Raw genomic sequence first — 13037 nt, 5'->3', positions numbered from 1 at the left:
TCCCTCACTGAGGGGAAGAATATACAGATTCTAGTCTATGCTTAACATGGACTCCCATGTCTTCTGACCAACCTAGGAAAATATTACCTAGAGGTAATCATGGTTTTTGCTTTCCTCTAGACCAATGGGTCTGAGAGTGAGGCAGGCCTGGGAACCTCTAACCAAGAAGTCCTCCTACAGAGGGTGTATCAATCACTAGAGTTACTACCCACTGCCACTTTCCTTTCTTGAAAATTATGACTGACACACATGCACACACCCTCCCCCCAGAGCAGGGGACCTTGTCCTAGTAGTCTTTATATCCCTAGCATTGACTAGACTGCTTAGCCCATAATAATGTTTGATGAACAAATGAAGGTATACCAAACATTTCTACCACCACCCTCAGCCCATCCTTCATAGAAATCTTAACCAAACTAGTTTTCAAAACCCCAGCATAACCCCTGCAAAGCCATTTAGCCTTTTCATTTCAGCCCACTGACCTTGTCCTGTAGTTCTCTGAGAAGAAATGAAACTGGCTGTCCATGGAGATTTCCAGATGAAGTGGTGAGGGGTGTATTGATGTCAGCGTGGGCATCAACCCAGATCACACAAAGATCTGGGCAGTGCCGGGCGTGGCCACTAATGGTACCGATTGCCAGGCTGCAAGGAACAAACACAGTAATTGAGGCCCTCTGTTTGGCAAACATCACTAATAACAAATATCCTCAGTCAGTGCAGCTCACACTTTGTCCTCAGGGCAAAGTCAGGGCCCCAGACTAAGGCTGGATTTAGATGACCAAAAGTCTCCAGGCCTGTAGTTCCCAAAGATTAACCGTGAATGAGGGAGAAAGAGAAGGTTCTAAAGATTCAAAGCTTGTTGACTGGTTACCCTTCTAGTTTGAAAGAGGTCAGTATTCCCCCCCCCCCCAATCCCTAAAATTTCATTCATTAGCCCTGGCCCAGAAAAGGACCTCAGTATTGTTCAGTGAATGAAATCCAGTTAAATGAAAGAAAAAATACATATATATACATCCACAGATGTGTATATGTATATAATTAGAAGAAAAAATTTTCTGAGTATATGATTAGTTAGCATGTATACCCCCCATTTTACCTGTGAATTCTCTTCTGTTATTCTTTTATTAGCAAAACAACTAATATGATAAGCCATGAACAAAATGCCTGTAAAATCAAAGATTTTTTCCCCTTCTTTCCTCTAAATTATTCTGTCTCAAAAACTTTTTTTTTTAATGACTCCTCGATCACAGAGGATTTTTTTTACTATTTGTGCCTTACCTTAAGAAAGAAAATTATGTTACACAGTCCTGAACTCAGATAAATTTCTGTATTGCTATAAGGCAGTATCCTATGAATTATATATATAATATATAAATGTCTATTATATATTTATATATTATATTCAATTCATATTCAAAATATATAACATATAATAAATGTATAATATTTTTAAAAAAGAAATCCAGTTAAATGATGTGTTCTACATGTAAGAAGTCACAGATACTTAATACTTCTTAAGGAAGACCAGGGAGATCTAATTATTTTCAAAGAATCAATCATTCACTTTTTAAGGATAAAAATTTGCATTACAGTTTTTTAGCAAGTAACAATTTTGACATTTCCTTTTAGGAAGTATCACATAAAGACCTTAAAGTAATGGGAACCCAATTAAAGACCTCATTTAGATGACTGAATAATTGTTTATTTGCATGTTATCTTCTATATATTAGCATGGCATTCAAATATCCATGTTTATTTTTTTGCCTCTCCTTGTCCTTGGACTCTGTGTACATTGGCCAACTGTCCTGTCCCAGTTATAGGAATATAGCTGATGAAATCCTGTTTGGAAAGCTGCCCAGCTTCCCAGTAACTGAAGAATTTGACATAGATGGGAGATGCAACTTAAGCATCTAAGGAACTAACTACAGCTCTCCTGAGTATGGCATGAGACAGCATTTTAAGCTCCATGCTCCATGACGGGCCCTCCATGAGGGATAGCACAGTCTAGTGTGAAAAGTAGTGGATTAAGTCAGAATCAGGTTTTTCCCAGAAAGGGAAATTTCTGGGAAATTTAGGTGATTTAGGACAAATCATCTAGTTTTACCAGACAGTTTCCTTTTTCTAGAAGAAGGCGATAATTTGTCTTATGTAAGTCAGTCTGATGTCTAAGGGAATACTTTATACTGTGTAAAAGGAGTAGGGTGACCTAATGAAGCCACCTTCCTTTAAAATGTTCAGTAGCTCTTCAGTCTATATACTCATCCCTTCTAGAATCTTCAGATGACCTAGGTTTGAGCACTGAACAGGGAATAAGGAATAGTGACAGGGCTGCAATAGATAGCTATAGACAAAAGAAAAGCTAAAGACTATGATAATCAGGCAGTCATTAGAAGGTCAATACAAATGAGAGCGAACCCTGACCTAAGAGGAATATCCACCCTCTAGTTGATTTAATTTGATCGCTGTAGAGAACGTGGACTACTCTTACTCTACCTAAAATTTTATTCTTTTTTTTTTTTTTATATTTTTTTTTTTCATTTCTGTTTCTATTTTTTTTTTTTTTTTTTTTTTTTTTTTTTATTTTTTTTTTAAAGATTTTATTTATTCATTTGAGAGAGAGACAGTGAGAGAGAGAGCATGAGCGAGAAGAAGGTCAGAGGAAGAAGCAGACTCCCCATGGAGCTGGGAGCCCGATGTGGGACTCGATCCCGGAACTCCAGGATCATGACCTGAGCCGAAGGCAGTCGTCGAACCAACTGAGCCACCCAGGCGTCCCTAAAATTTTATTCTTATTGAGGAAATCTACCTGCACTTAAAATTGTAACAAAGATTTCAACCTCTGTTAAGGGGAAAAAAAAAAAAAAAACCCTCTGTGCACCACAGGGGAAGTTATTGGATTGGCTCTCAAAAGAAGTTAATTAATTGCCTTCAGAGGTCACACTGAATTTGAACCCCACCCTGCTGCTTCCTGGTTCTAGAAGTTGAGTTATCTGACCTCTGTCCCTCAGCGTTTGTAGCAGTAAATCAGGTAAAACTGCATCTGCCTCATGGCATTATGAGGGGTAAATGAGAATATATATGAAGTGCCCAGTCAGCAATCCTAGTATTTGAATGCTGTTTTTCTTTCTACCAAAAACCTTTTTTATTTAGTTCAAATAGGACTCCTCTGGCCCAGAATGATCTCTCCCTTCTCTAAAATTCTGTAGAATTCAGTATATTTTTTCATCCATGTGTATTTATTTTATCTAGTCCTACTAGGTCACAGTTTCCACAATTCCTAGCATTGCTTGAGAACACACCAAGCAGTGTTCAACAAAGTACATGCTGATTCGCTAAGAGAAGGACCTATTAGTAACCTACGGGTCCACATGGTGAAGGTAGAGAACATAAGTCACCTGGCAAGTGGGAAATCTATAACAGGTTAGCAGAAATGCTTTAAATACACACACACACATACAAATACCTCACAAATTCAGACTACTGATGGATCCTTCTAATTCTCCCAAATAGCCAAATGAAGGTCATAAGACCTTTCTTCCTAGGAAAACTTTACAAGAGATAAGCACAAAATAAAATAGGAACATACCGTGTCTAAAAACTTGGCTTAGTCTGCCTCTGAGCTTGTCATCATACTATCCGGTGTGTCTTAACAATGAAAACCACAGGTGCCTCAAGCAGCTCAGGATCTTAGCTATTAAAATGCTATTAAGCACATCATGTCATAAAAGTTCTGAAGGGTACTGTGCTCTTAAGTGGGGAAACAAGACAAGCTAACTGATTAGCCCAAAGCACCATACAATCCAGCTCCCCCACCACCCCTGCATCCCAGCTTACCTGTGGTCTCCTCCCACAGTGACACAGCTATAGCCACTTGACACGGCTCTACTAACCACCTCAGCCAGTTCCTGGTTGGCAAGGCCCACTGAGCGAGGATTCACTATCAGGTTGTTGTAGAGATCATCTTTAGGGACTGGAGTAAAACTCAAATCTCCAAAATCTTTTAGGCGGCAGCCTGGAAACACATGGGGGTATGACAAGATTAATTGTATGTTATTCCAACTCTTTTTTTTTTTTTAAGATTTTATTTATTTATCAGAGAGAGAGGGAGAGAGGGCAAGCACAGGCAGACAGAATGGCAGGCAGAGGCAGAGGGAGAAGCAGGCTCCCTGCCGATGTGGAGCCTGATGTGGAACTCGATCCCACGACGCTGGGATCATGACCTGAGCCGAAGACAGCCGCTTAACCAACTGAGCCACCCCGGCATCCCTGTTACTCCAACTCTTACTGGCCTGGGCCACAAAACAGAACTTGTAACAAAGTACATGTCATACTCATTTTGCCACAGTAAAATTCAAAATGTCATGTGACTGGCAGGATGGTCTCATTCTCTCAGCAATCCTGTGGGGGTAGATCCCATTAGGAATGCCATTTTACAAAGAAGCTTGGATTTGGAACGTGAAGCCCAGAAACATCCACTGGTTTAACCCAACAGTCACAAGATTGGTAACAATTAGACCTTAGATATCCCAGAGTTATAGAGTACAAATAACATACCAAAAGGAACCATAGGTTTTACAGTAAATTAAGTACTATTAATTTAGATAAAAAATAGAAATTTTCTAAATTTTAGAAATCTAAAATTTAGATAAAAAATAGAAAAAAATATAAACATTTTTTTTTTTTTTAAGATTGATTTATTTGAGAGAGAGCATGAGAGAGGAGAGGGTCAGAGGAAGAAGCAGACTCCCCGCTAAACAAGGAGCCCAATGTGGGACTCAATCCCAGTACTCTGGGATAACGACCCAAGCTGAAGGCAGGCATCCAATCAACTGAGCCACCCGGGTACCCATAAACTTTTTTTTTTTTTTAATGAAAGGCGAGTCTGAGGATCTAAAGCATCCTAAAAGAGAAATGCCAAATATTTGTTACGTACAAAGATCCTAGGCAGTGTTTTAATTGCTTGATGTAAATGTTTTTTTTTAATTGATTCTTTATTTATTTATTTATTTATTTTTAAGATTTTATTTATTTATTTGACAGAGAGAGATCACAAGTAGGCAGAGAGGCAGGCAGAGAGAGAGGAGGAAGCAGGCTCCCTGCTGAGCAGAGAGCCCGATGCGGGACTCAATCCCAGAACCCTGAGATCACGACCCGAGCCGAAGGCAGGGGCCCAACCCACTGAGCCACCAAGGCGCCCCTTGATTGATTTTTTAAATGATTTATTTATTTACTTACTTATGTTAGAAAAGGGAGGAGATCTCACAACCCTGAGATCATGACCTCAGCCAAAAACCAAGAGTTGGATGCCCAATTAACTAAGTCACCCAGGTGCCCCGTTTGACATAAATTATTTAAACTCACAACAGTCCGATTGGCAACTAAAACATGCCATTCTAGAGATAAGGAAATAAAGTCCCCAAATCACATAGCTGCTAAGTGGCAGAAGCAGGACCCAAATTATCTGCCAAAGCACCTGTGCAGAGCCAGTTAGGAGGCAGTGCCCAAAGAGAAGCCAGAGATGGTGAATACACACATGTGGGATAGCAACGTCCTACCCAGGACCGTGGGCAGCATGGTGGGCCTCGACAACAGCAAGACCTTCACCTTCACCCAGGTGGCCTTCAAGCCCAAGATGATCAGCCACTACCTGGGCAAGTCCTCCCCCATGTACAAGCCCATGACTATGGCTGGCCCACCATCTGGGTCACCCACTCCTCCACCTCAGACCCCCTCAAGTAGCCCATTAGGTCAATAAAAGTATAGACTTCTCTTTAAAAAAACTGTTTTAAAAGAACTAGTGATACATTCTGACAATGTGCTAGGATACTTCTCTCAGATTTCACATATTCTGAAGAACTATGCCACCTTCAATGCACATTCATTTTTTACCTAAGTACCATTCTTGCCATGTAACCATATATCAATAAATTCGTTGGTGCCATTTTTAGGGTTAGGCCTAAGTAATCCAACTCTCATGAACAGATCTGAACTGTCAGGGAATATAACATTACCATAGATCGTATCCTTAAGGCCCTGCTTCTCAAGCTGGAGTCCAGGTAATTTTGGGGGACAGGGGTGGGGAGACGAGTGGTCACAGGATAGTAATACAGGCAGAGATTTTTTTAAAAACATTTTTATTTATTTATTTGACAGAGAGAGAGAGAGAGATCACAAGTAGGCAGAGAGAGAGGGGAAGCAGACTTTACACCAAGCAGAGAGCCCAATGTGGGACTTGATCCCTGGGCCCTGAGATGACCTGAGCTGAAGGCAGAGGCTTAACTCACTGAGCCACCCAGGCACCCCACAGGCAGAGATTTAATACTAGATTAAGATCATAGGTGCCTGGGTGGCTTAGTAGGTAAGTGCCTTTGGCTCATGTCATGATCTCAGGGTCCTGGGATCAAGCCCTCCATCAGGCTCCCTGCTCAGTGGGAAGCCTCCTTCTCCCTCTCCTACCGTTTCCCCAACTTGTGCTCGCACATGTTCTCTCTCTGAAATCAATAAAATCTTTCAGAAAAAATTTGGATTAAGAGGAGCATGGACCCATCTTGAATTTAAACTACAGTTTTGAGCTTTATACCTTTTTTTCCCCCCTAAAGTACTTAATTTGAGAGAGAGAATCCGCACACACAGGGTCAGAGAGGCGGAGAGTCCCAAGCACGCTCTGCACTGCACGTGGAGGACACAGGGCACCATCCCACAACTAGGAGATCCCAACCTGAGCTGAAGCCAGGAGTCAGACAATTGAACTAATAACTGTGCCACCCATGTACCCCTTGAGCTTTACCTCTTGAATCCATACTCAGTTCAAAGCTAAATAACCAAGACAATGTAAAAATTGGAGAAGCAATGATTTGTAACAAAAGGCCATCCAATGAATCACCACTAAGAGGAATACCAGAAGCAAAATGGAAAAACTTATTCTATTCCCCAAATTAAAAAGCAGCTACAGCTGCAGAACTCTATGTATCTTTTGGTCATTGCATTTTTTTTTTAAGGGTTTAGGATTTCTGATAATTTTTTTTTCTTAAGATTTTTATTTATTTATTTGACAGAGAGATCACAAGTAGGCAGAGTGGCAGGCTGGGGCGGGAGGAAGCAGGCTCCCCACCGAGCAGAAAGCCCAACCCCAAGACCCTGAGATCATGACTTGAGCTGAAGACAGAGGCTTAGCCCACTGAGCCACCCAGGCGCCCCTGCATTTTTTTTTTCGTAAAGTTTTATTTATTGGGGTGCCTGAGGGGCTCAGTTGCTAAGTATCTGCCTTTGGCTCAGGTCATGATTCCAGGGTCCTGGGATGGAGCCCCGCATCAGGTTCCCTGCTCAGCAGGAAACCTGCTTTTCTCTCTCCCACTCCCTCTGTGTATATTCCCTCTCTGCCTCTCACTTATATTCCCTCTATCGCCGTCTCTCTCTCTGTGTCAAATAAATAAGTAAAAATCTTTAAAAATTTAAAAAAAAAAGATTTTATTTGTCAGATAGAGTGCACACAAGCAAGGGGAATGGCAGTTAGAGGGAGAAGCAGCCTTCTTGGGCTCCTGCTGAGCAAGAAGCCCAAGGCAGGACTTCATCCCGAAACCCTGTGGTCATGACCCGAGCCAAAGGGACCTGCTTAACCAACTGAGCCATCCTGGCACCCCAGTAACTGCATTTTAATATATAATCCTGAAAATGCCCAGAGATCTGGAAACTGAAAAAGAAAATATTGAAGGTAGGAGAATACGGTAACAGACCAAAGTCACTGGGATCCAAGAGAAAAAAGTATGACCAAATAAAACATCTATAAAAATCCTTTGAAACGATAAAAAACCATAAGGAATATGCACTTTATAAGATCTCAGTACAGGGGCATCTGTGTGGCTCAGTGGGTTAAGCCTCTGCTTTCCACTCAGGTCATGATCTCAGGGTCCTGGGATTGAGTCCCGCATCGGGTTCTCTGCTCAGCAGGGAGCCTGCTTCCCCCTCCCCCTCTGCCTGCCTCTCTGCTTACTTGTGATCTCGCTCTCTCTCTCTCTCTCTCTTTCTGTCAAATAAATAAATAAAATCTTAAAGAAAAAGAAGATCTCAGTACAGAGGCACCTGGGTGGTTCAGTCAGTGAAGGCTCTGTCTTCAGCTCAGGTCATGATCCCAGGGTCCTGAGATCAAGCCCCCACATCAGGCTCCCTGCTCTGCAGAGAACCTGCTCTTCCTCTCCAGCTCCCGCTGCTTGTGCTGTCAAATAATCTTTATCAGGTCTTGCTATTGGCAGTAATCTTGGGCTGGACAGATTCTGAATGTCAGTTTCTCCTTCCCTATCCATGTTTATCTGTGTACCCCCTTGAGCCACATCAAGCATTTAGGTTCTTAGTAGGTATAAGACATCAGGGCATGCCTGGTGTTTTATAATATTAAGCATATAAATAGAAAAGCTGTATTATCCAATTAATGTTAATATTAACTAATTATTGATGACTAACTCATTTAATCTTCACATGATCAATAAGAAATACCTAGGAATCAACCCAGTGGATAAGTGACAGAACTTGGAGGAACACACAACAAGTCCAGGCATGGAATCTAGGATGTAGACTCCAGTAACAGAGAGAGAATATAGTACTCAGCTCACTATTAAAGAAAGCTGCAAAAAGCCTATAAAAGACCCTAAAAAGAATTCGACAGTCTAAGATAATGCTCTCCAAGGAAGAGAGACCAAATTTCATAAAAGGATTTGGGTCATTAATTGTGTAACTCTGTGAAGTGGATCAGCAGATTACTTCACAGCCTAGATAATGGGTTCTTCTAAGATTATCCAACTCCATTTGCTCTCATTCCTTACTCTCCAAACAACCTCCCTCTGATTATTCACTTAGACTCCCTGTTGCCCTCATACCAGCAAGAGGGCCTCCTAATAGTGGATGTCGGAAGGGCTGTTGCTCACTGTTAACTATGAATGGGCATTTCGGTATACACATCACAGTTAGCGTGAGTCTCTGGGTTGGAAAGCCTGATAAGCTCTGCACGTAAAGATTTCTGTTCCTAACTTATTCAAAGAAGTAAATGCTCTCCTCTGTTCATTGCAGCATTTTTACCATTACACACACACACACACACACACACATATATAAAATACTCAGCCGGGGCACCTGGGTGGCTCAGTGGGTTAAAGCCTCTGCCTTTGACTCGGGTTATGATTTCAGGGTCCTGGGATGGAGTCCCGCATCAGGCTCTCTGCTCAGCAGGGAGCCTGTTTCGTCCCTCTCTCTCTGCCTGCCTCTCTGCCTGCTTCTCTGCCTGCTTGTGATCTCTGTCTGTCAAATAAATAAAATCTTTAAAATACTCAGCCATACAAAGAATGAAATCTTCCCATTTGCAACGACATGGATAGACCTGAAGGGCATTATGCTAAATGAAATAAGTCAGACGGAAAGCCTAAAAAACAAAACCAGAAACAGACTCAAATACTGTTGCCAGAGGGGGAAGGGTAGAGGGATGGGCAAAGTAGGTGAAGGGGATTAAGAGGTACAAACTTTCAGTTATAAAGTAAGTCCTGTATACTCAGTAATACTGAGTATTGTTTGGGGACAGGTGCTGACCCCCTTATGGTGAGCACTGTGGATCTCCAGACTTGTCCCATCACTATGTTGTGTACTTGAAATTACTATTGTATGTCAACTATACTTCAATAATAAAATTTAAACAAAAACTCTTTTCTTCCTGGGTCTACAAAACTGAGGACCAGACCCCCTGAAAGGATTAATATCTTAAGAGACCCTGCCTGAGTTGTCCACCCTATAGGACTCCCAATTCTGCTCTTTATTTAAACAAACAAACAAACAAAAAGTGCCAGGTAAGGACTAAGGACAATGAGTGTTAAATGACTTAAACGAAATTCAGAGAGGATTGGGGGGTGGGGTGGGGGTCAAAGAATGATTCACTCATCAAGTAAAGTTTATACTAGCATTGTTTTGCTATTTTTCTTGTTTTCTTTCCTTACTGGAAGAAAATTTTTATAAAATCAATAAGGAAGTATCTAATCGTGAAAGCCCCACCCCACATCCCAGGCTTGACTACTCTAGCTTTACAGACCTTTGTATATAAACACAATTCATACTATTTTTAAATAAGGTTGGAGTATGCTTAGCTGCTGTAACTAATCTTCTCCTACAACAATGGCTCAGACCCAGTAAACTGGTTTCTTGTTCATTTAACATCCCAGGGTGGGGGGGGGGGGGGGGGTTGGGCATTCTAGGTCAGCAGGAGGCTTTCCTCCATGCACTAATTCAGAGATCAAGCTCCTTCTGGCTTGTGGCTCTGCCATCATGAGAGCTTTGCCATCTGTGTGGCTAAGGTTGGGTCTCCCTGGGGCCAAGGCAGCAGGAGAGAAAGAAAGAAGGCTCGTCTGCTTTTAAAGGCTCTGGCCTAAAAGTGGCTCATCATACCTGCTCACATGGTACCAGTCAACAAAGGCAGGTCTGACTTCTGTCCAGAAGAAAATGGGTTTTGGCAGACAGCTAGCCATCTCTGCCACAATCTCAACTTTTAATTTCTACTGCCATAACCTTAAAGTGATTAAGAACTCACAGTACAAAAGCCTATGTTGCTGATTCTAACTCTTGGCAATCCTAACTATTCTAGTTCATTACAGAGCTGAGCTGGTGAACATACTAGGCCATCCTGATAGAGCCTCTTAGGACCTTTCTCCTCCAATGCCTGCTTTACCAAAACCATCGTAACACCAAAGAACCAGCAGAGAAGAACCCAGGATTGGTTTCTAAAGAATTAACAAGGTTCTGAAAGAAGTCACTCAACTCTTTCCATGTTGGAAAGAGTTGAGTGTCTTAACAGAAATGAGAAGTTTGCCTATGGGAGTAATGCAAATGAGGCTGAAGAGAACAGGCATTGTAACCCATAGGTCAGCATTTTTGAGGAGCGGGGAGACTGACGGGAGGTTCATGTTTTGTAAGAACAGGATGAACAGTAATAATGAAGCTATTACTTTAATAGAGTGCTGTGGCGATTTCTTTCAGTTAGGAAGGCCCAAGAAATGGTCTCACTGATTTTTTTTTCTTTAAAGATTTATTTATTTATTTGACAGAGACATCACAAGTAGACAGAGAGGCAGGCAGAGAGAGAGGGAGAGGGAGAGGGAGAGGGAGAAGCAGGCTCCCTGCTGAGCAGAGAGCCCAATGTGGGACTCGATCCCAGGACCCTGAGATCATGACCTGAGCCGAAGGCAGCGGCTTAACCCACTGAGCCACCCAGGCACCCCTGGTCTCATTGATTTCTAAAGAATCTTAGAGTCCAAGTGAGAAGAGCAAATATTACAATATGGGAAGTGTCTGTCTGTCGTGCTTGAAGGAGCTGTCCCCTTGTTGGACTTTGTGTCTCAGGTCAATTCATCGGCAAGTCTAGATCAGATGAGATGACGTTGCCCTGCTGCTCCTTCTTCCCAGAAGGCATTGTAGGACAATGGTAGGACAACTTAAGACTTCAGAGAAGCTCTCCTGACAAACTGATTTGAACCAACATGAGAGAGCTCTCGTGTCTACTTGCAGTGGGGAAAGGACAGCTCTGCAGACACTGGAACAGCCTTGCTGCTTTTCTCTGCAGTGAGGGTAATAAAAATCCACCGAATACTACTGATCTTTTAAGCCGAAATGTCACCTTTGGCCTTGATAAACCCCTCCAGTCTCCATCAGAGAGGAGTGAGGACACACGTACATCAGCAGAATGATGTAACCCACTTGTGGGGAAGAAATCAAAACAGCCCTCCCTGACCTTAGCAGTATCTGGGGACAGCACTTCTGTTCCAGGGCCCCAATCTCTGGGGAATCCCTAAAGGAAGCCAGTGATAGGGAAAGGAACAAAATGGTCTCCATCCATCACACCGTTCTAGATGTTTCACAGAGAGCAGCCAATCCTCACAGCCTCAGCTGCTCTCAGCGTCCACCCAGTGGAGAGGAGGAAATTCAGCCAAGTGAATAACTCCAACTGTGTAGGACAAGCCTGAATCACCCTCTCACTAGAGACTCGCATGAAGACAGTGTTCTGAGTCAGCAGCCCCTAAAGGGGCCTCATTCTGTCTCCTGCTCTGACTTCCACTCACAGGGAGCTCTAACTGCTTCCAAGGCTCCCAGCAGGGTAAGAGAAATGGCCTCAGGAGGAGGCTGACACACAGAAGAGTCTGCCACACCACAGGGAGCCCACTAGCTGAATAACAGATTTCAAGAAAAGCTAGGAACCGAGTAGTGTGCGGTTTTTTTTAAACTGTCCCAGAAGGGTAGTACCTGGGTGGCTCAGTGAGTTAAAGCCTCTGCCTTTGGCTCAGGTCATGATCCCAGGGTGCTGGGATGGAGCTCTCTGCTCAGCGGGGAGCCTGCTCCCCCCTCCCCCACCTCTGCCTGCCTCTCTGCCTACTTGTGATCTCTGTCAAATAAATAAATAAAATCTTTAAAGAAAAATGAAATAAACTGTCACTGAATAGGATGGCATGTTTATTATGAATTGTCAGGAAGAACAAATCAGTGAAACTTGGAGAAAGAAAAAGATGCAGATCTCACTTGGAGCTGGGAGGGTACAAATATTAATGGCTTTTTAAAAGTTACAGACTCAAATATCATACAGGATAGACTTAGCCCCAAAGGGAATTCCTGGTATTATAAGGGAATGTAACTGCTAATCCTTAGAACCTCAAAACTGTACCTAGAAAACTAGCTTATTGAACCCAAAGTTGCGAGGTTACCAGAGGTTTAAAAGTTAGGGGAAAAGGCCAGAGTTACTTCAGGCCATTTGCAATAAGAATTTCTCGCTTATCTCTAAAATGTGATTTGGGTAATAACCTTTGAAGAGGCTGTTACTTAAGGGAAAGTCATTTGATTACCACTAAGAAAATGCAGATGTCTGCATTTTAGTAAGTGCATCTGACTGCAGGGGCTGTACAACCCCCAGAATCAGGAGTCCCAGAGGCCTCTCAAAATCCGCTCTTTGCTTCTTAGTCTCTGGCTCCAAAAGAAGCTAAGTGTATTGGGGAAAGAAATCCCATCACGAAGATAACACC

The 13037-nt window shown here is 42.5% G+C and overlaps 1 protein-coding gene across 2 annotated transcripts in view; it reads right to left on the bottom strand.

Moving 5' to 3' along the window:
- The window catches only part of ARG2 (arginase 2), a 32279-nt gene that overhangs the window by 5027 nt on the left and 14215 nt on the right, over window positions 1-13037 (bottom strand). For both annotated transcript variants that reach the window (XM_059373458.1, XM_059373459.1), the window contains exons 3-4: window positions 3835-4012; window positions 483-642 (exon numbers count right to left, since the gene is read on the bottom strand). In XM_059373458.1, coding sequence (XP_059229441.1) covers window positions 483-642; window positions 3835-4012 — 338 coding nt within the window. The remainder of the gene's footprint in view (window positions 1-482; window positions 643-3834; window positions 4013-13037) is intronic.

The sequence above is a fragment of the Mustela nigripes genome, chromosome 13, assembly GCF_022355385.1.
Source record: "Mustela nigripes isolate SB6536 chromosome 13, MUSNIG.SB6536, whole genome shotgun sequence".
Classification (NCBI taxonomy): Eukaryota; Metazoa; Chordata; class Mammalia; order Carnivora; family Mustelidae; genus Mustela; species Mustela nigripes.
Note: the sequence above shows the minus strand (reverse complement) of the source record. Positions and strands in the feature narration are given on the sequence as shown.